Genomic DNA, 22,447 nt, shown 5'->3' with positions numbered 1-22,447 from the left:
TGTGATCTAGTTATCCTCTCAACCACCAATTGGGCTCAACATTCAGTTGATTTGTGAAAGGGTAGGGGTTAACTCTTCCGAATAAATTCATTTTGCTTTATAACAATATGCATTAGTCTACAGGCTTAAGGACTCTTTTTTTTTCACCAATACTTTCAGATCAGCTCAATATTTTTCAAATAAACAATAATGTATGAATAAATAAAAGAAGGCTAACAATGTTAATTTTATTAATATTTAAAGGAATGACTCGTTATAATCAACAAAGTGTTGATCAACCAAACGAAAAATAAAGGTACTTGAATTGTGTATCGAAACAGACGATCGAGATGAGTGGTCAGGAAGATGTGACCAAATAAGTATGATCAACTAAATCAAAACTTAGTTGATCATGGTCCTAGAATTTAAGGTTTATGATATTTAAATCCACTCTTAAGGTATTATAGCAAAAGCTGCTAGGCAGTAGAAATTTATGCTAGAACTATATTAGGTTATGCTAAGATAACTGTAATTAGATAGATATGTTTGGCGTAGGGCTTCGAGCTCTTCTTCACGTGCTCCTTTCATAGCTTGTTGGGGCGGCAAAACCCTCTCTAGGTTTCCTTGATGATCCTAAATCTTTCACACTTTCTAGATATGGGAATCTCTTGTATATATTCGGAACTGTTGTCTTCTCGGATCTTTTTTTGTAATTAATCCTTTTCGATGGGAGATGTTCATGGCCTACTAATCAGATTTAGACATCAAGCCTGGAAATCTCAAGATTTCTCTGATGAAGACAGTCAAGCCTAGATCAGGATCGCTCATCTGGTGTCCTACCTCCTCCACTTCGAGGTATTAGACGGTCCGGATCAAACTACCTCATACATTTTCACAATTCACTACAAGATGGTTTGGAGTGTTTAAGGCATCTGACGCTAGAATGGGTCCAGCCAGATCTTCCATCTAATTCCCCCATTATCTCTATTCCAATTAAACCACGGGTTGGGTTCAGATCATCTAACCGATGTGTCTATCTCTCCGGACTTGGGTCCAATTCAAAGCCGAATTCACTTGGATATCGGCTCGATCATCCGATATTCGGAGCCTTCTCAAATGCGACGGAGTCTCCGAATGTCTCTGGGAAGATCACCGATGCATTTTGAAAGGGTTGTGAGAGATGGCTTTGCTGAGGGTATCGTTGCCAAATACATGATAAGATTTATTCTCTCATTGGGTCTCTTATAGTCATGTTAAGCACATTACCTCATTAATTACCCGATAATTATAGCCACGTGGCATTGGCTAATTCGTTCTCCTAGCGACGGGCATAAGGCCTATGTTTTTGCATTAATAACCATATGTGTAATGTTGAAGGAAATTTTAAAATTAAAAAAAATAAAATAAAACAAAACAAAACAAAACAAAACAAAAATAAAAACAAAAACAAAAACAAAACAAAACAAAACAAAAATATAATAATAATAAATAACAACTCTTGAGCAAGAGCAAGATTTCTACCGGCATTAACTCCGTAGTGTCAACAAATTTCTACCGGCATTAACTCGGTATTGTGAACACATGGCAGCTTTTCATTGATTTATGGTGCCGAAAATGGGTGTAAATAGTTTAGAGCGTATGATAATTAAAATACCAATGCCTTCCATCACTTTTTTTTGTTTTTTTGGTTAGCTTGTTAGTACACACCCAGGTCAGTACACACACTCCATGCTAGCCACCCCCACTAGGGATCGATACCAATGCCTTCCATCACTTACCAGCTGGTGATATTGAGGTCCATATTATCAAATGCTATTTGAGGTCCATAATTTGGACATTTAGATCATGTCCACTTGCACTACTTTTTGCACCGCCTGATGGTCATAATATTCTACTTGAATCACTTACTGGATCATGTACACTTAACCACATGATGGTCATAATATCAATGGTTTGGATCACTTACAATCATGATAAATTGAAAAAGAAAAAAAAAAAAATCAACAGCTCGTTCGGGATCAGCTTAACTTAATTACAAGCAGGCGTAGAAAAATATTAATGGATTGGAGCAGTTGATGGTCATAATCCGAACTAATCTGAACGGCTCATATCACTTAAATAAACAAAAAGAAAAAGAAAACCAGTTGATGGTCATAATCTGAACGGTTCAGATCACTCAAATAAACAAAAATCAAAATATTTGTCAGAAGTGGGATTTGAACCCACGCCCTCTCTCGAAGACCAGAACTTGAGTCTGGCGCCTTAGACCACTCGGCCATCCTGACGAATACATGAATTATTTTAAATAATAATATTTATACTTTTAAATCTAATTGTTCCTTTTATTCTGTGTAAAGCTGGGCCGAGCCCAGCAACGTGAAGGACGAACCTGACCAGTTCAAAATCCAGGTCCGAGCCTGACCCATTTACGAGGCTTAAACAAAAGTCACAAAGAAATGACCTAGCAGCTAAGTGCATGGAAAACCTTCAATGCATCTACTTCCATTTGGTCTTGTTCGCATCCACATCACGTACCTGGTCCATTCATTAGGTCGAGCCCACTCTTTGTTGGCTGTCTTTAAAAATTCATACTCGTCGGATGCTTTAAACTAACCATTCACTGGCATCTAAATATGGACGGACAAGATTGTTCGTAAAAGATGGGTCCGGTCACGGATCATGCAATTGCTTAATTTTTTGTGTGGTTAAAAGAGCGTATTGTACTTAATGGACGGTCCAATTAAGTGATTTAGATGACAACAAATCTATATTCAACTAGGTTCATAAGAAAATTTTCATATACTTGGCCCACTGAATCATTTCTCAGTCAGACTACAACTTGGGTTCGGGTCAACCCGAATTGGGTTAGCCCAACACGAGTTTGGGTCAAGCCGGTCGGATTGTCAAGGTCCTGACTCCTGATGTAGGTCGGGTTGGGTTTGGGTTGAAATTCAGGTCATGAATTTGGGTCAGGTTGGTAGGTAAGGTCGGATTGGGTCAAATAGAGAGGAATTCAAGTTGGGTTTGGGTTGGGGACCTTGGGTTAGAATTTAGATCCAGTCAGGTTGCAAGTTGAACCTTGACCCAACTCTACCTGCTGGGAGTAGCACCCCTATTCTCAGTATGAAATACTAATCCTGATCCACATCAATTCAAATGGGCTAATGTTTGGGACGGACTAGATTGAAATTGGACGAGTTCACATAATCACATTGCAGGGGCCATGGGCACATGTGACACTGGCTAGAAACCATCTCCTACGATGGTGAGTTGGCCGTGTGTGAAATCCCAATGCAATATTCGTGCAAGGAGGATGAGACACCATTATCAAAATGCTACTGAAGTCTTTACGGTGTAGTGGGCCCACGGAAGTATTGGATCAGCCTGGTTTTTGTTGGAGTCCCTTCGTCTTTGTTGGGTGCATCTTATGAACAGGTTGGATGGGAATATCTACACCATGGTGGTCCCAATATAGTCTAATTTTTGTGTAGTTGGTATATGTTGGAAAATATTTCACAAATAATATTTGAAACCCAACAAAAAAATTAACAGCAAAATTGAATTACGTATTATGTCCTTAAAACTTAATTGGCCCCGTTCTTGTTTGAAATTTAGACTACTAACGGGTTACAGATTAATTGCTTTCAGGATAAGACAAGGTTTTTTTTTTAAGATCCTATTTGTAGCAATCACAAAGGGACCTACTTAGGGACTCTGTTAACATAGATCAAAACTCTGGCAAATTTGTTGAGTGATCGAACTCGGTGACAGAAACAAGGTTCAAGTCACTCAACAAGTTTTGGGTCCTTACTCTTACTCGGGTGGTAGACTCTCAGTGGTTTCAACACCGAGTCAAGGGTTCGAGTACCCATAGGTGGTGAAATTCCACTAGCGTGAGTGTGTGGGGTGTGTGTGCATGTGTAATAAAAAAAAAAAGTCACTCAACAAGTTTTTCTTTAATATTCTTAAAAGGAAAACTTAGAGAGATCGGATCGAATTAGATTTATTGGACTTGAATTATTATGGACCTGGTGAGTCTAGTTTATGTAGCATCTAAGGTTTTGACCATTGTTAGGTGGTCATCAATAGTTCAGAATGTTTGTAAAATGTTTCTAACCATTGTTAGATTGTCATTTCAAACATTTCATATCGTTAGATACCACCAAATAAGTTACTTTTTTTATTTATAGCAATAAATAAGTAACTTATTTGAGATATCAAAATACCCTACATTATCTGTAATGGTACGGAACATATTATTAATACCAATTTCAACAGTGACATCAGAATCCGTATTTAGCACGGGGAGTAGGATTGTGACAAGTATCAAAGCTCGCTTTCATAAAAAACAGTCTGATATGGGGAAGGAATGATATTAATAATGAGAAAGATGAAGAGATGAAAATTCATGACGAGACTCTACCTGCAACAACAACTGCATGAAAGTGTTTATCAATTATTTTCTTTTTTATTGAAATTTGAAGGCTATGTAATATTACTTAACTTGAAACTTGAAAGTAATACAATGTGAGTTTGTGAAATTGTGATATTTATTTACTTATTATTGTTTATTTACTTTTGTTTTATATATATTCATATTGCTTTGATTTTGTTTTTATATCAAGTTATAATTATTCATTAACATTTTGATTTTTTTTATTATAAAAAATTGAGTGTAGATATATCGTCATCTGACTCATCGACCAACATTTGGAACTATGCTTCCCTAGTCGAATTGCCACCAAGGTCTGGAAGAAAAAAGATTGTGTGTGGTTTGTGTAAAACAAAGTTTGTGAACAAGACTAATTGGTTTCGGTTACACTCGTTATATCGAGGTAGTGATGTAAAATCGTGCCCTAATGCCCCAAAGGATGTTCAAATTCTTTTTCAGACCCTTTTAGATTCGAATAGAAAACCTTCCACTCCATTCAAATATTTTGAATCTGGTACACAAATAACTTCTACGGAAGAGGCAGATGATGAAGCCAGATTAAAAGTTTTGTTGGAGGAACAACTCCAACTCACCTTAAAATGTAGTATGGAAGATGTTTCTAAACATCAGCAATATTTTCAAAGACAACGTGATGTTGAAGTAGAATCGAGCACGAGCAACAAAAGGAAGAAAAGTAACATATTCAAGTTCCTCACTCGTCTCAGTGAATTTTATAAGGCATTGGGTAGTACGTACAAATTTTCACCAAAAGAAAGTTTGTTTGTGAACAATGTAATTATCAAAGCTTTATAATTGTTATTTATACATTTTATATATTTTATTATTTTGTTTAACTTTAAAATCAAACTTAATATATTGATATCAAACTCAAACTCAAACTCGGCTGAAATTGGCCCGAGTTGCTGACTGAGCCGAGCTGAGTTGCCAATCCATGCTCGAGGACTGAGCCGAGCCGAGTTTGAGCTGGGGTATCTTGCTGGCCGAACTGGGCAAAGCTCGACTCAGATCGACTCGTGTACGCCTCTAATCTAGACCGTCCATACATTTTGAAAACTCATTTTAGTGCATGATCCCAAAAATGAAGTACATCCAAATCTTAGGTAGACCACACCACAAGAAACAATCGTGATTGAATCATCGCCATTAAAACTTCTTGAGAGCCACGGAAATGCATAATTTCCATCCAGACTATTGATCAAGTCATAATGTCCCAGTCGAACAGACCACACAAATATTAGCGTGATATAAGACCTTTTTGACCAATAAGAAGTTTTTAATGATTGATTACCACTTTTTCCTATTTGGTAGACCAGCTGATATTTGGATCTGTTTCAATTTTCCAATCATGCCTTAAAATACGTTTTAAAAATGGATCTACAACGTGGATGTAAGCCACATGCATCGAGGTGGGATCCTGGCAGCCGTGGGGCCCACCTTGACGCAGGTGCCTTACATGCACGCCGTCTAACCATTTTGATAACTCACTTTAGGGCATTTCTAAATCTCATTTGGACCATGCCATGGGAAATTGACCTTTAAAAACTTCCCGTGGGCCACGAAAGTTTTGAATTAAGCTGATATTTGTGCGGGCCCTTCATCCACGTCTACGTGACCTTATCAAAGGGTTGGATGGCAATTGATATTTCGGTAGCCCCCAAAATGATTTTAATGGTGGGGATTCAATCACAACTGTTTCCTGTTTTGTGGTCCACCTAATATTTGAATCTGTTTAATTTTTGGGGAAATGGCCTAAAATGAGATTTCAAAAGGGATGGCCGGTGTGTTTGTAAGTTACATAAATCACGGTGGGCCAAACAGTCAGGGATCCCACCGCGGATCCACCGAAGCCGCAATCCTGTTGGTGGGTGGGCCATCTGTAAGACACGTTCCGCGGCGCTTCCTTCCACGTGCGGAGCTGCCCGAAAGGGGTTATTTATACTCCGACAGCATATGAAGCTTGATACACATGCACTCACAAATTGGACAAGTAGCAAATATTAACCCAAAATCAACCGCCTAAATTGTGGAACCAACGGTGTTTAATTCACGGTCAAAAAATCAGATACGTTCGAACAACCCTGACCTCTGATTATTGGACACTTCTTGGGTGGATTATGGCCATCTTTATTTTTTAACCATTTACCAATCGGACGGTCGAATTTTCACTGGGACCATAATTTGAACGGTTTAATAGGAAACGCGTTTATGCCACACATGCAATTACTTGATAGATTCTATGTGCCTGCGTATCATGCGCATCAAACTGCCGGAGTATTAAAGTCTTCATCGCCTTATTCGCTCCTTAGCGGTCCAACTAGGATTAGTTCACCACCATCTTATCATATAGTTTTTTAGTCTAAATTACACGTGGCACACATGCAAGGAAATTCTAGCCGTGCAACTTGTATGGCCCACCAAAGATTCAGAGTCACCAATATTATTCATTAGTTTTTGTGGTTGAGCTCGGACAAATTGATCATTTTATCCTATAACTTCCATCTGAAAGCAACCGACTATAGAATCGTCGGCCTGCTTGGGAGCCTGGATTTGGAACCCCCAGCATTAAAACCCCCTGGATTGGCAATCCTCCTGGTATATTTGGCAATTTGAGAGTGTGAATCAACTTTAATTCAAAAATATTTATGCATGGTATATTCATAGGGGTTTAAACTTAATTATTAAATCAACTTTAATATCCCTAATTAGTGAGATATATAATTTTTGACACTATTGTTGTGATAAGCCTGGTGAAATATAAGTTTTGCCTTAAAATTCCAAGTCTTAGATGGACCACAAGCACTAGATCATGTCTAAGTGACTGACCAACAATTTTTAATCCTTGACTAATATGAAAAATATTTGGACGATGTTGTATAATGTTTGGACGATGCTGATTTACATGGACAATGTTTGAATGGTACTGATCATCATTAGTGGGCCATGTGCCCAATAGAATAATAGTGTACAGTGACACACATGTTACGTATGCAACTATTGAAATGATTTTTCATGTAAGCTCTCACCGTGTTTTGCAAACCCCCTTAAAGAGGGAATTAGAAACCGCTGGATTTGAAACCCACGGTTACTTTATGCTGCCAAACAAGGTGGGGGATTTGAAACCCCCTCCAATCCACGGTGCCAAACGACCCAGTGTAACATTCGGGTGAAGGGCCATGCCCAATGAACCGTGCAATTTGAACGGACTGGATGAGTTAACTAACATGTATTCCCATGTAATCACCATAGGTTCAACCTGCGTGTGGCCCACCCGTGACGATTATGTAGAATCCAAACACTTTGAGCTGTGTGGGGCCGCAGCCCGTAATTAGGGTTGTAATGGGCCGGACCGGGTCTGAATTCAGAATTTTAATCTGGCCGGGCCCAAAAAGATCAAAATCTAGGGCAAGACCAACCTCAGGCCCGGTCCGTTGACTGCCCTACCCCGTGATGCTTCTCATTGAAATCGTACATCCGAATAATCTACCCTGTCAAAATTAGGTTTGTCAATGGGCCCAATTCAGGCCCAAAAAATCTGAATTTTAAAGAGAGCCGGCCCAACGGACCGGCCCAAAACAGCTCAAAAACTTGGTCGAGACCTACCCTAGGCCCGGCCCATTGATAGCCCTAAGTCAAAACTCACATGTTTGGGAGCAGATTAGGTGTTACCCTTACCATGGACCACTTAGATTATTTGTTGTATATCCACGCCGTCCATCTGCATAGGATGATGGATTGGACGGCAAACACTCATCACAGTAGGCCCTACACTGCTCGAAAGTGATGGGATGCATATTAGGTGGTGTTGCCAACTCCGGTGATGTGTTGGACGCTTTAAGGTCGTGTATTTATTTTACATGGACGCGGATTTCATGCGAAAGCCTTTTGCGTGAATTTTATGCGCAAGGATTTTAGGTGGGGCTCACCGTTATGTTTATTAGAAATTCAATCCGTCCATCCAATTTTTAAGCTCATTTTAGGATTTTCGAGAGAAAATAAGTAGGATTCAAAACTCAAGCGGGCCACACAAGATGAAACAGTGGGGAAGGAATGCCTACAGTTAAAACCTTCCTACGCCCCATCTTGATGTTTATAAGTTCATTTTACTGGGATGAAGGGAAAAAACCTAAAACTTAGACAGAGACAAAACTTACGTGATCACATAAATATTTCAATGGTGGTCACTAAATCCCGCTGTTTCCTCTTGTGTGGCCATTTGAGTTTTGGATCCCTGTAATTTTGATTCGTATGTCTTAAAATTATCTCAAAAAAGGATGGACAGATTGGATTTCTCACAAACACCACAATGGGCCCACCAAGAATCCTCGTGGTGGAACTTCATGCGACTGATATTCTACTATGATGTGAGTGCATGAATATTTGAAGTATGAATGTACGAAAAAAAAAAAAAAAAGAAGTATTGTACTTACTTAACGTGAGGCCCACATTAATGATATTTTATATATCCATGCCGTTCGTTCTTTTTTCCACAAAAATTAAGCGGATGCAAATCTCAGGTTGACCACGACATTAGAAAAGGCGGTGATTTAACACGCACAGTTAAAATCATCCTAGGGCCTGTTGTAAGTAGATATGCGATGTTTATTTTCCATCCAACTCGTTTACGAGGTTAACCATATCTTAATGATCCTTAAATGCAAAGATAAGCTTGACCTAAATTTTGTGTGGCCTACAAATGTCTTTTAACGGTTATTCGCCACTTTTCTAGTGGTGTGTTCAACTAGAGATTTGAATCTGATTTTTTTTTTCATGAATAATAAAATGATTTGAAAAAATGGATGGACGGCGTGGATATACAAAATATTCATTACGGTAGGCCTCACACATTAAGGGTAACACCCACTAAGCTGTACCCGGGTAACACCTAATCCGCCCCCGATCGTTCCGAAGTAGAACGGTGGCAAACTATGACTATATATAGTCTCGTCTTTCCTCGACGGCATAAATATATCCCGAAACCCTACTCCTCCCCGTCCATCTCTCTCAAATCAATGGCTCAAAAACGCGCTCCGGCCTCGTCTTCTTCTTCCTCTGCCGCGGCCTCTTCTTCATCAGAATCCGAAGAAGAAAACCCTACTCCCCTCTCCCAAAAACCCACCACCAAAAAGCCCGGTGATGTCCCCGCCGCCCCACATCAAGACGCTTCCAAATCCAACGGTTCTAGTTCTTCCTCGGGCGATGAAGACGACGACAACACCCAACCCATCAACAAGATCCAACCATCCAAACCCATCAAGCAAAAACAACAGGAATCTGCCCCCAATGAAAAAGAAAAGGAAGAAGAAAACGATGAGTCTGATTCGCTCTCAGATTCCGAGTCCACTTCCGAGTCTGACTCGCCACCAAAAGACCCCAAACCCAACCCTCGCCCATCTCGTGGGCCCGACCCCACCATCAAACCCATCACCTCGAAGCCTATGGACGATGTCTCCAAACCCAAGAAGCCCGCAGCAGCAGCGAAGCCCCCTCCCTCCACCCCGACAAAACCCGCCTCGGCCCTGAAGCGCCCGGCCGAATCGAACGGCAAGGATTCAAAGCGGAAACGAGGAGGGCTGGCATCAGATGAAGAGGACGACGAGCCCGCGAGGAAGTCCCTGTTTGTCAGGGTATGGAGCGATGAGGACGAGATTGCATTCTTGAAAGTTATGATTGAGGGTCTTAAGAAAGGATCCAGGCCATGGGATGATATGAATTCCTTCCATGAATCCATCAAGAAGGCGGTACATGCCGAAGTCAACCGCACCCAGGTCGCGACCAAGATCCGGACGCTGAAAAAGAAGTACCAGACCAATTTTCAGAAGGCATTGAAAGGGAAAGAGCCTACTTTTGGGAAGCCCCACGACAAGGTAGTTTACGATCTCTCTAAGAAGATATGGGGCACAGACATTGAAGACAATGGATTGAAATCAAATGATTTTGGGGGTGATTCGATGAATGCTGATGTGAAGAGTGGCAGCACTCCGAGCAGTCGGAAGGCCAAGGCGAAGACCCAGATGACAGCTTTGGAAACATCTTCGCCGTCAAAAGCAATTATAGGGACTGTGAAACCGGTGGGCCCTGTGGAAGAAGAAGAAGAAAGCTTGAATCTATATCCTTTCATCGAGGAATCAATGCATTCTCATTCAAATTTTGGAATGTCATGTTTGAGCAAGGGTCTGCTGAAGGAAGCATTGAGTTCAGTTGATAGTTCAAAGGCAAAGGAGTTGGAAAGTAAATGGAAGAAGGTACACTTGATGGAGATGAAGGTGTGCAAGATGCGGGCCGAAGTGATCCAACAACAGATGGAGCTGTTTGCAGATGCGCTCAAGTCGGTGGATTGATGGGGTTTTAATGGATAGTGATCTGATGGTTTGTTTTTTATAATGCAAAGATTGTGTCCTTTTTTGGGGTTTTTGATAGGAATGTTTATCTTTTAATGTGGGTCTTTTCAGATCTCGATCCTGGATCTAATTAGATGTGATTATGCAGCTTCTAATCTTGTTTATGTTTCTTTATTTGTATTCTGACATTGGATCTTCTTATGCATGAAATATTTTGATAGTTCTAAAGATAAGCTTTTTGTTTGATGGGTTGAATCTGGTTTACCTTTTTTTCTTGTTATTTTGATTAGAAATATATGATACTCAGGAAATGTATGACGCTTGATACAGATGCGCTCATAAATTGTATGTGTCATATGTAGGCCCAAATGACCAACTAATTGTGCAGCCCGCTGTTCTCAAGTCATAAGACCAAGATCAGATTGGTTGAACAATCCTAACCCCTGATTCATGGACACTTGTTTGTGGGCATAGGACCACTGGATATTTTCATTTTTAACTATCCAATCTGTTTTCAGATAATCAACAAGCTTAATTTTTTTGTTCATGATACGTCTACAGTGAGTCTTATTTCTCCTTTTTGTTGATCTTGTTTTGGTTATTATTTGTTTGTGGAGTTCTTTATTGAATTTTTCTTGTTGTTTTAGACACACAATTTACAATTTGTAGTTAAATTTTGATTTTGAGTTCTAATTGCAAATTGTAAATTGTGTGATTGAAAAAAGATAAGAAAGAGATATGCTACTGTTTGGTCTTCACTTCACATGTTGAGATTTGATGTGTTTTCTAGGCTTGAAAGGGCTAATGGATTGCTTTGTGATTGTACAAAAGAGATGGGTGGTAAGTGATTTGTTTTTTTTCTTTATGAATCTGTTTTGGTAGCCGTATTGTGTTTTAAAATATGGTTTTAATCTTTTCCTTTGTAAATGGAAAGGGTGATTTTTTCTCTGAGGTATCGTTGCTAGCAATTCAAACTTTGAATTTTCATGATATATGTTTGAGTACCACTTTTTGAATTTGGAGGTTGTTGTTACAGCTGCGCTTGGATGCTCCATTGAACTATGTGTTGATAATTCAATTCAATAAGCCTGCTTGGATTGGTGGAATCCTATTTTCTACTATGGAAAAAAAAACATTTTCCTCATGTGTAACATGTTCTGCTGTTTGTGAAAACAAAAGCATTGTGAACATTGATTTCCATTTCCATAGTTATCCTTTCAAAGGGTGATTTTCCTCAAAGAAAAGGAAAAAAAAAAAACAAAAAAAAACAAAAGAAATGGAGCTTTCAATGTTTTTTTGGGAGAGAGCTCCCATTTTTTTATGATTGATCTATCCACATTTCCATGGAAATCATGAATGTTAAAACAATCAGGTTATTCTTTTCCACAAATTCCTCCTATGTGATGTTTTCCTTTCCAAATCTACTTTTTGAGAGACCAAGGTGGTGGAGGCCCCTATGCTTTCCTAATGAAGGACAGCTGCTTCCAAACTACATTTACTATTGTTTGAAGCACTTGAAATGCGCATCCACAATTGAGAACTTAGTTGCTGTTGTAAATTATAAGGTTCCACCCCCACATGAGTAACAACTTCCTCAATAATGGAGTAATTGCCATTGAGTGATTGAGCATCCAACTGCACCCAAGGGTTGAAAGCATATTATTATGTATCTGCCATCAACTTAAAAAATGAATGTATCTGAAAATCTTGCATTGGCATTCGCTGTACCATTGGAACAATATTTACTGGAATTGGTTTTTGCTTGTTTTGTGGGCGTTTTATTGGATGCCATGCTCCTCTCTGCAATAGGTTCTACCGTTTGATATTTGGTTGTTTATTATGAAGTTTACATGCTATTTGCAATAGAAATAGTAATCTTTTCTTTATTTGAAGGTTTATTTTTGCCTTTTAATTGATGTGCCCTTTTAGGGCTTAAGGGCTAATTGCATTGCTTTGGGATTGCGGAAGACAGGTATGTAGTAAGTCGTTCGGTTTTATCTTCACCTATCATGGACTGATGCATTGAGCTAGCTATCTTTCTTTGAGATCTGGAAGTGCTGTCATTGACAAATGAAAATCACATGTTTCAAAACCCACTAGTTTGTGAACACCATAAGGTAGGTGTTATTGTTTGAAAAAATTAAAAAAGAAAAAGAAAAAGCGAGAAAGTAGGTGTTTCTTTCACTATTAGGGCTTCTCTCATGTAAGCCTGTATAAGGCCTTCTTATTGGACAATTTCTTTCATTATGATTTTATATTTAAAAAAAAAAAAAAACAGTTCTTTGTGCCTATTGCTGGGAAGAACTGAGGTGGAAATTGTGTACTCTAGTATAGACTACAGGATTTGGCTGTCTTGTAATCAGAATTCTTCTCTTTCTTTGACCCAATTTGCATCTCGTTTTACAGCAGCATCAGTCAGTCCCAATCTGGACTTTGAGATTTGTGCTTCTGAATTTTATCCATAAAAATGCAATGTTCTGGTTTTCCTCTTTCCTATAATGAATAGAAAACTGAGTCTATTTATTAGAATTGGCACAGTATTTCCTGAGGAATGATTGAGTTCCATTTTTATTGTTCTATGTTTTCTGGGGAAACACTTGGAAAGAATAAAGCTTAAAATTCTGCTTTAATTCCCCAGATTCTCTACTCTTTAGCATTTTAGTCGGGGGAATTCTTTGAGTCAAAGCTGAGGAATGTAATTCTTGGGTAAGTTAAAAACCAACCAAAAATGGTGAACCAAAATTATTATTATTTCTTGTGCAAACTTACGGAGTAGTAACCCCATTAAGGTTTTGCATTTCTTTATTAGCTTTCTAGGTAGAAGGTGTTGCATTTTATCACATACTATCTTATATGTTCAGCTTGTCTTCTATACCACAATCAATCCATCTGCTTTTGGAAAAAACTGGCTACAACCCATGCCTGATTTTGGTTCTCTCTAGCAATATGTTAGTTAAATGCATTTGCGTGCAATGTGTAGTCTCCCGTCAAGGATTTGTGATTTGATCTCTTTGAGCTTGATGTTTCACTTTATCTTCAATATAATCTTGATGTTTCACTCTATCTTCAATTTTGTAAAACATCTATCTTCAATATTGTAGATAGTTTGATCTCTTTGCCGATCTTGTTGATAAGATAATTGATTCCATGAATCTGCATTATTGTGAAAAAGATTTAAAAAAATATCGTTGGAATGAACCTGTAACCATATTGTGAAATTATGTAAAGAGTATTTTCCTTTGGTTAAACATTGTCGATGTGGTTGGAGATTGAAACCATGGTTGCCGGATTCTTGTCAATTCCGGTGCCCCACAAACTAGCCGGACCCCATTACACCGTATTTTCACCTTAATGATCAAAGGGTCCTGACCTTCCTATCTACAAGATTTTAGATTCGTCGTGGGTCCCGTTGTATCGATTATCCAATCACCACACTGTGAGCCCCACATGACTGAATTGTAATTGAGTTTACTGATGTGCAGGACCCGCATCCGTGGTTTCCTGATTTGTAGCCATCAAATGAATAAGCCAAAACTGGTCAACTGTCCCAAATTGGATGTCCGTTAATGGGAAGTTAGGCTCATCCATATCAGTCTTTGAGTTCTTGTTATGTGCCTCATCTAAAGTGGGACCAACATTTGGATGCTTTGGATTGATCTTCATATGTTCCAAATATATGATGTCTGTTATCCAGAATTTTATCAGATTATCGAGTCTTTTGCTCAAATTCCGTATCTGCTGATTATATCATGTAGAACACTCTCCACAGCTTGCAAGATCCACCTTCTGTGGATCATTTGGTCAAATTCCTGATCTGCTGATTATATCCTGTAGAACACGCGTCACAGCTTGCAAGATCCACCTACTGTGGATCATTTGGTCTTCTTTTCAAAGCTGCTTCTCCTACAACTCCTTCCCTTCCAAACGTTTGCTTTACATGTGATGCTGGGTTATCTGATTTTTGTGAAGATGGTTCTTTGATTGCACGTTTGGATGAATTTATCCAGTCGAGATGTGATTGTTAGTCTAACAAAGTAGACAGCCAAATTTTGAAATACTAGTCCTGGTGTACCATTTTCACTGCAAATTTCCTATTATTGTGATTTGAGTTTCAATTCAAAATGTAACTGCAACTCCATGGTGAATGCTGCATTTTCTGCTCTCTACTATGCACTAACGGCCACCATTTTTACTAACCTGAATGATTGTTTTAATTACTCTAGGCCATGTTTGGTTCCCACTTAAAAATGAGCTCATCTCATTTTAGTAAGCAAGAACTATGTCTTTAGAGATTTTGGTAAGGATTAAAGATAATCATGGTAACCCACAATTTATACAAGTTTGTGTTTGGTTAGACCAAATATGAGAAAATTTCATGATATTTTGCACCAAATGACTAATTAATCATCATGATTTTTGGTGCAACCAAACGCACGCTATGCTATGATCTGTAATAACACAGTTACTGTGAACTAGAATGAGATGGAAATCAATTTTAAGTGGCAACCAAACAAGGCCTAGCGAGATGGAAATCATTTTTAACTGCCACCCAAACAGGGCCATGCTGTTTATGTTGTAATTAATGTAAATTTATATTGAGAATGTGGAGATGGATTTATTTAAAAACGGCATGCTTATAATATAATGTCAGCCTGTAGGCATGCATTAGCTAAGTTGATGTGACCCTCCTGTTGATTGATTGTAGGGGACCCATCAGAAAAAAAAAAGAAAAGGGTGGGGCCCATCTCTTCAGGAGGGGGAGGTCATGCACTGGGACCCATCATCCAAGCAAGATTGCTCGGCACTACATTGCATTTGGAAACATTTATCATGGTCGGGTCTTTACAGAATTTTGTGCAACAAGCTGCATCATCCAACCTGGCAGGGTCACACAATCATGAAAATGGGATGTCTCCAACGATCAACCGATCAAATCATCATGTGGGCCAGATTGTAGTGAAAGATGGACAAGCACTCTAAAGTCCTCTAAAATCATGTGGCGGCCCACCTGATGATTGGAACGGCCTGATTTCCTACACGTCTCATTTTGAAACTGGGGCAACACTGATGTACCCAATCTTTCCCTAAAATAATAGGAATGTAATTGGTATGCCACCTCTCTCATTGGGGAGTAGAATTGGGATCTCATCTTGTGGGCCCGAAACGGTTCATGAAATTTGCAAACCTGATTATTCTAAAATTAATTGTTCCTTATGATGGTTAGAGTTGTACATGAGTCGAGCTTGGCACAGCTCGGCTAGTGGCTGACCACTAGCTAACCCCAGCTCGAACTTAGCTTGGCTTGGTTTGGTCCGCAGTTCAAACACATGGAGTGCACCTTCAATTTCTCACGGTATGTATAACAGCAGTAGCAGTTTAAATGTATTTCATCAAACACTCAGTATGCAACATCAAAATCAAGATACAAGGGTATTTGTTTCATATCCATACCTTCCTCGGCACCAGCCAACACTTGGTTGAGTCATCAAACACTTGGTGAGCAACATTAATACTTCATTGAGTCATTTCATCAAACATTTGGTGAGCAACATCAAAATCAAAATAACCGAGTCACCGAACTGGTTTGATCCAAGTTTGATTCGAGTTGGGGTTTGATCCAATCCGAGTCGAGTCGAGCTCGGGCAAGCTCCAACTCAGCTGGAAATTTTTTCGAGCTAAAAAAATCAGCTCGACTTGGCTCGAACTCACATTTGAACTGAGTCAAATCAAGCTTTTTCGAGTCAAGTCGAGTGAGCTAACCAAGCTAACTCAGTTCGTGTACAACTCTAATGATGGTTGACTGTCTACCATCTCTTTCGAGAGCACAATGATGGTTACATCCCATCTGAGGTAAATACATTGAAATCCAGCGTTTGGCGTCGTGGATTTAAAAGTAAATGAAAGTACTTTTTCTTTTTCTTTTTTTCTTTTTGGTTCCAAAACCTATGATCATTAAGCCCAATATCAAAATAGCTCTAGTTAAGCCCATCCTTTGCTATGAAAACCATTTGCCAAGTATTTAGAGCCTTGTCCAATAGAACAATTTGGACCTTAAACGAATGCATCATTCCAATCTTCAAAATCAACTTGTTTATGCACTCATATCGAGCTGTCTTGAGCAATCGAACCTAGCCAAAAACTTCTAGCACGCAATCTAACCTAAAATATAATTTAGTTCAAGTGCTCGAACTCTAGTTCGATTGATTGACTTCAAGCGATCAAACCTAACCGAAAACGTCCAACAAGCAATCTGGCCTAAAAACAATTTAGTTTTGAGTTTTCAAGCTCTAGTTTGATTGATCGAGGAAGTTCTCAATCGCTCTTGAGTGATTGAGTTTGAGCGATCTAACTTCTCAGATATGTCCAACGAGCTTTTGTTTTAAATTGCTCTGGAGATCGATCCATCAAGGCTACGCTCAATCACTCAAGCTTAGCCATTATTTGTCTGTTTTTCACTCGTTGCAAAGCTCTCTATTTATATGTGGAAATGAACATTTGGGTACTTTGAGGAGAATCCATTAGAGTCTTATTATGTGTGTTTCCGTAGCTTAAAACCTTATTCACGAGCTCTAATCCTTTAAGTTCATCATGCAATCCTTGTGTTTAGGAGAGCATTAATGAGCATTCAAAGCTTGGATTGAATGATGAGCTCAATGCATTCATTAATGGCCTTGACCTCATTAGGAAAATCTTTTGTCATTATGGCCAATGAATGTTAAACTAGGTGACCCTTTTCGTCTTTTAAAGCCTTATGCTTTAAGAAGATTCACCCATCCTTTTCTGCTTTACTTTGACACTACAAAGGCACATCCACTACAAAGTTGTTATTCGAGGGAGTCGGAGAAAAAGCTTTCATGATAGAGGAAGCTCTTTAATAAGGCGCGTTCATGCAGTCTCATTCACTTTGAGTAAGAAAGTTATTTTTGAGTCCATTTTGTCTAGAAACTGATTCTTATACAGAATTGGATTTCAGAGTTTGATAAACCAAACTCACCAAGTCCTTATATAGGACTTCAACAAGAGCATACGTGTGTTGTTCTTGTGTATGACATTTTGTTGAGTTTGAAATCCAAGACCTTGTGTAAGTCATTGTTGGATGCAAATTGTATAAACCTTGTGTAGGTTATAAAGGTTTATAATAAACCTGATTTAAAACCATTGTGATAGTAAAATCTAATATACCTTAAGAGATTGCGTCAACCAGGAGTGGAGTAGGCACATAGCCGAACTGTTATACATAGTGTTCAATGGGTTGAATGAATCTTGTTGATTGTTGGTTTCATTATTTGCTGAATGTTTGTGAATGCATATCATTATTATAGCCAATATGTTTCATGAATTGCTCACGTGATGATTCACTATATTTATATTTTAGATTTGAGTTGAATTGGTATATCAATCTATATCTTGTGTGATTGATTGAGTAATTAGAGATAAATCTTAGCAATTTAATTCTGAAAATTTTAAAAAATCTTATCCAACCCCCTTTAGGACTTAGCCTTACTTTCTAGGTCCTATCATGGCGTTGTTGAACTTAGATTACAATTTCAACTTAAAGGCATATCTTTATTATCTCTTCTTGAAAATATTTTCTAGGATTATACTCTTAGTTGAAAGGTCAAGTCATATAATGGAGGAAATTTTTGGATCATTACTTATTTGTTATAGGTTTGAATAAATGAGATACTTGAATGGCAAATGGAAAGGCCCCACTTGTACAGTTTCTCCTAAATCATGTGAATTTGACTTTGTACGAATAAGGTGATTTATGGGAGGTACGGACTACATGAGAGAGAGAGAGAAGAGAGAACAGAGAAAATGCTTATATGAGTGACCCTTTCACTTTTCATGTGAGCCCATTGTGAGAATTCATAGAATTCATCTATGTATGATTGAAAAATAATGTAGCTTTACTCTATTTGTCAAACATAAAATTTTGATTTCATCAAATTTGATATGTGCAATGCTAAACAGAACAAAGGATTTCAATTCACATGAATTCTGTGGTAATTGTGATTTGGCTTCCAATTCATACTCAATTCACACTGCCAATTCTTAAAAGTTTAGATCTACCTTACATGGAGTAGACATCATCATTAGCTCCACAAACCATTTTTATTTCAAGTGGGGTAAACAAGCATGGAGGGACATCCTAGGGGGATACACACAAAACAGAGGAAATGTGTTATAATATAGGTAGTTGAGATGAGATGCAAATTGCCAACGACTGTGACAGGATGCTAGGTGGGCCCCACTGTGATGTTTATAAGAAATCCATCATGTCCTTTCATTTTTCTAGATCATGTTAGGATATAGGCCCAAAAATGAAGTAAATCTAAAACATAAATAGGCCACACAATAGGAAAAAGTTAGCAGGAAAATGCTACTGTTGAAACATTCCGAGTGATTGTGATGTTTTATATATCATCCATACCGTTCAAAAAGTCATTCTTATTGGGATGAACTAAAACAAGAAATATATTAGTCTAACCCTACCGGCTGAATTCAATCAAATACGAGGCTACACATGTGATGAAGGGCTTGTATTTAGATTTCGTGTGCGATTATGATGTGTGGGTGTGCTAAAGTTGTACTTGATTTAATGTTTGATTAAACGCTGGTGCCCTCGCATTGAGTTAGATTGATTAGGGACTAGATGCAAAATCCAACAATTCTCTCAACCACCGATTGTGATAAACAATCAGGTGATTTGTGAAGGGATAGGGGTTAGTCTATCCTAATAGATTCTTTTTGCCTTGTGTCTAATTAAGGATTTATTTTTTCACTAGTAAAAGTAATAAATTTCTCAAAAGAATGAAAATAAATAGATATATAAAAAAAGGCTAAGTAATATTGATTTCATTAAAGGGGTGCTTGTTTTCTTATTTATGGCTGAAAATAAAAGTAAATAAATAATCATTATTTTTCATAAGAAATACACCATAGCCGCTATACATAATAAGCTTTGATTTGACTTGACACTAAAAAATTTCAAAAAATTGTAGGGCCCACCATGATATGCGTCTGATCCAAGCCGTCCATTCATTGTAACAGCTCGTTTTAGGGTATAAATTGAAAATTGAGGCAAATCCAAAGTGCAACTGTACCACAACACAAGAAACAAGGGTATTAAACACACACCATTGAAAACTTCTTATGGGCCATAAGAGTTTTGTATCCAGCTAATATTTGTATGCTTCCTTCATCCGTGTGTGTGTGATCATATGAACAGGTTAGATCACAGATACAAATCAGTGTGGGACACATTAACGACTTCACATTTTAACGATGGATGTCAATATCCCCTTGTTGCTACGATGTGGTCCAATTGAGCTTATAATCTACTTATTTTTTTGGCACAAGCACTAAAATGATTTGATAAAATAGATAGATAGCATGGATCGATCGCATACATCATGGTGAGATCCAAAAATTTCACAAAGTCATTCCCATCATATATTTTTTTTAAGAGTACATTTCAACAATCCAGGCGTAATTACTAATTACCCTTTATATCTCCTCTCTGCCAAACAATAGAAATATATTATAATTACCTATTTACCAACATTTACAATGGTAAATAGGAAAATAAACAGGCCCTAATTGAATATATGGCTCATTACATCAATAAAGTATTGAAAATAACTTAGAGAAATAAAAAAATAAAATTGAGAGATAAATACCTGACATGTCCGTGGGAACAAATGATCAAGGTGAATGGTAAGCATGATGTGACCAGATAGGTGTAATCGCCTAAGTAAAAAAATTAGTTGATCAGGATCAAACAACTTAGGGTTATAAATATTTAATATAATATTATGATATTGTAGTGGTGGATGCTGGATGGTAGCAATTTATGTTGGAGCTAGGCTAGCCTATACTAAGATAAAAGTAAATATAAATAACAAATGAAAGATAAATTGTAAAAGTATACAGATTTATTTGGCGTAGGGCCTTAAACTCTTCTTTATATACTCTTTTTATAGCTTGTCAAGGCAGCTAAACCCTCACTGGATTTCTTTGTTGATCTTGAATCTTTTGCGCATCCAACATGCATCCTGAATAAGAAAATTTTTAGGTAGATATGAAACTTCTGACTTTTCGAATCGTCTTCTCGTGGTTGATCCCTTTTAGGAAACAACTATATAAATTGTATCTGGGTTCAAGAATCCATCAGAGAAATCTCTTTTGTTGATCTCGAACTTGAAATCGATCATAATCATGCATTTGTATGACGTAATTAAACCATCTCCTGCATTTATCTTGAACTCTCTCTTCTGGCGACTTTAAGGGGTTAATAGACTGGATCCACCTAATATTGATTTATTATTAAATGAGTTGGGTCAAATCTTTTGGTGAGCTCTCTCATTTTCTTAATTTTGATTATTGTATGGCTTGAGACTTGCTTTACTTGATATTCAATTTCTCCTAATTTGGGTCCAAAAAACAAATGGATTTACTTAAATATTGATATGATCTTTGGATCTTTGAAATCTTTGAAACCTTTACAAATTCTTTGAATGTATCTTAAAAAATCTCACACTTTAGAAGGATTGTGAGAGACGGCTCTATTATTTGTACCATAACTAGATTTATAATAAGAGTCATCCTCTCTTGATAGGTTTTTATAGGTGTGCCTGAGCAAGCTGTTGCATTAATTAGCTCACTAAGTGTGGCCACATGACATGCAATGACTTGCTCCCTTAATGACATGTGTTATGTCCGTGAGCTAAAGGAAAATCTATTAAACATATCTTCAAATGCAAGAGAATTTTCCATGTGTACTAAACCCATAGTGTCAAGTGTCATTCTGTGGCAGCTTTCCATTGGCCTGCATCATAGCATAAAAAATGGGTGTAAACATACCGAAAACTTCCGTGGCCCGCGTATGTTTCCCAAGTGCATGTTTAATCCTCACCAAATACTGTCGTGCAATCCACTTGAGGTTTGGATCTGCCTCATTTTTGTGCCCATGCCATAACATGATCGGGCAAAACGGATGAAAATAGCAGATTTCTTACAACAACACGGTAGCCCTAAGAAGTTTTTAATGGTCAATCACCACTGTTTCCTATGGTGTGGTCCACCTGAAATTTGAATCTACTTCATTTTTTGCATCATACACTAAAATGAACTGTCAAAAAGGATGGACAGCATGGATGTAAGGCACGTGCAGCAGTGTAGGCCCCACATGTTACCATCAAGAGCCTAGTGTGAGGCGTTCCATCAATCCTGACGATTGTGGGGCACTGGTTAGGTTCTTAGACCGACCTGGATCCACCAAAACCGCGTCTGATTATAGGCTTGATTTCACTGCAAGTGATCCTCGTGGTGGGGCCTACGTTTTCAGGGTCCTGACGTCCTATGGTAATGGCATATTGGCTGGAAAGAAGTACTGCACCGCAAGGTGTGGTACATCGCTTGCATGTGATCAATTCTCCATGCGAAAATGGCACGTGTCCCACAGTTCGCCTTTCGTCTTTTCTAGAAACGCATACGAAGGTTAATTTCGTCCTTTCACTACCTTCCCAGCGAAAGATCCGAGCGCGTTAGCACTCTCCACATCCAACCGTCCAAAACCTTCAAGAACAAACGGCTATAGATAGCGATCCGTGTGCTCTCCTGCCATTGGCTGAAACTCCCTTCCAAACCCTTATATAAATACCCCCGCAACCCT

General features: G+C 38.3%; 1 protein-coding gene, 1 long non-coding RNA gene and 1 other non-coding gene across 3 annotated transcripts; 2 read left to right on the top strand and 1 right to left on the bottom strand.

Annotated features, from left to right (window-relative positions):
• Positions 1–2,180: 2,180 nt before the first annotated feature.
• TRNAL-CAA (transfer RNA leucine (anticodon CAA)) lies at positions 2,181–2,264 on the bottom strand. The gene has a single exon. It is a non-coding gene; the product is annotated as a tRNA-Leu (tRNA).
• A 7,123-nt stretch (positions 2,265–9,387) lies between these two features.
• On the top strand, positions 9,388–11,016 carry LOC131237853 (STOREKEEPER protein-like). Its single transcript, XM_058235874.1, has one exon. The coding sequence runs from the start codon at positions 9,442–9,444 to the stop codon at positions 10,768–10,770; it is 1,329 nt and encodes a 442-aa protein (XP_058091857.1). The 5' UTR covers positions 9,388–9,441; the 3' UTR covers positions 10,771–11,016.
• Positions 11,017–11,403: 387 nt separating this feature from the next.
• LOC131237859 (uncharacterized) lies at positions 11,404–14,934 on the top strand. Its single transcript, XR_009167440.1, has 2 exons — positions 11,404–11,610; positions 14,605–14,934. It is a non-coding gene; the product is annotated as an uncharacterized LOC131237859 (long non-coding RNA).
• The last annotated feature ends 7,513 nt before the right edge of the window (positions 14,935–22,447 follow it).

Source organism: Magnolia sinica, chromosome 1 (assembly GCF_029962835.1).
Source record: "Magnolia sinica isolate HGM2019 chromosome 1, MsV1, whole genome shotgun sequence".
Taxonomy (NCBI): domain Eukaryota; kingdom Viridiplantae; phylum Streptophyta; class Magnoliopsida; order Magnoliales; family Magnoliaceae; genus Magnolia; species Magnolia sinica.
The sequence above is the reverse complement of the archived record's forward strand: the minus strand, read 5'-3'. Positions and strand labels throughout refer to the sequence as shown.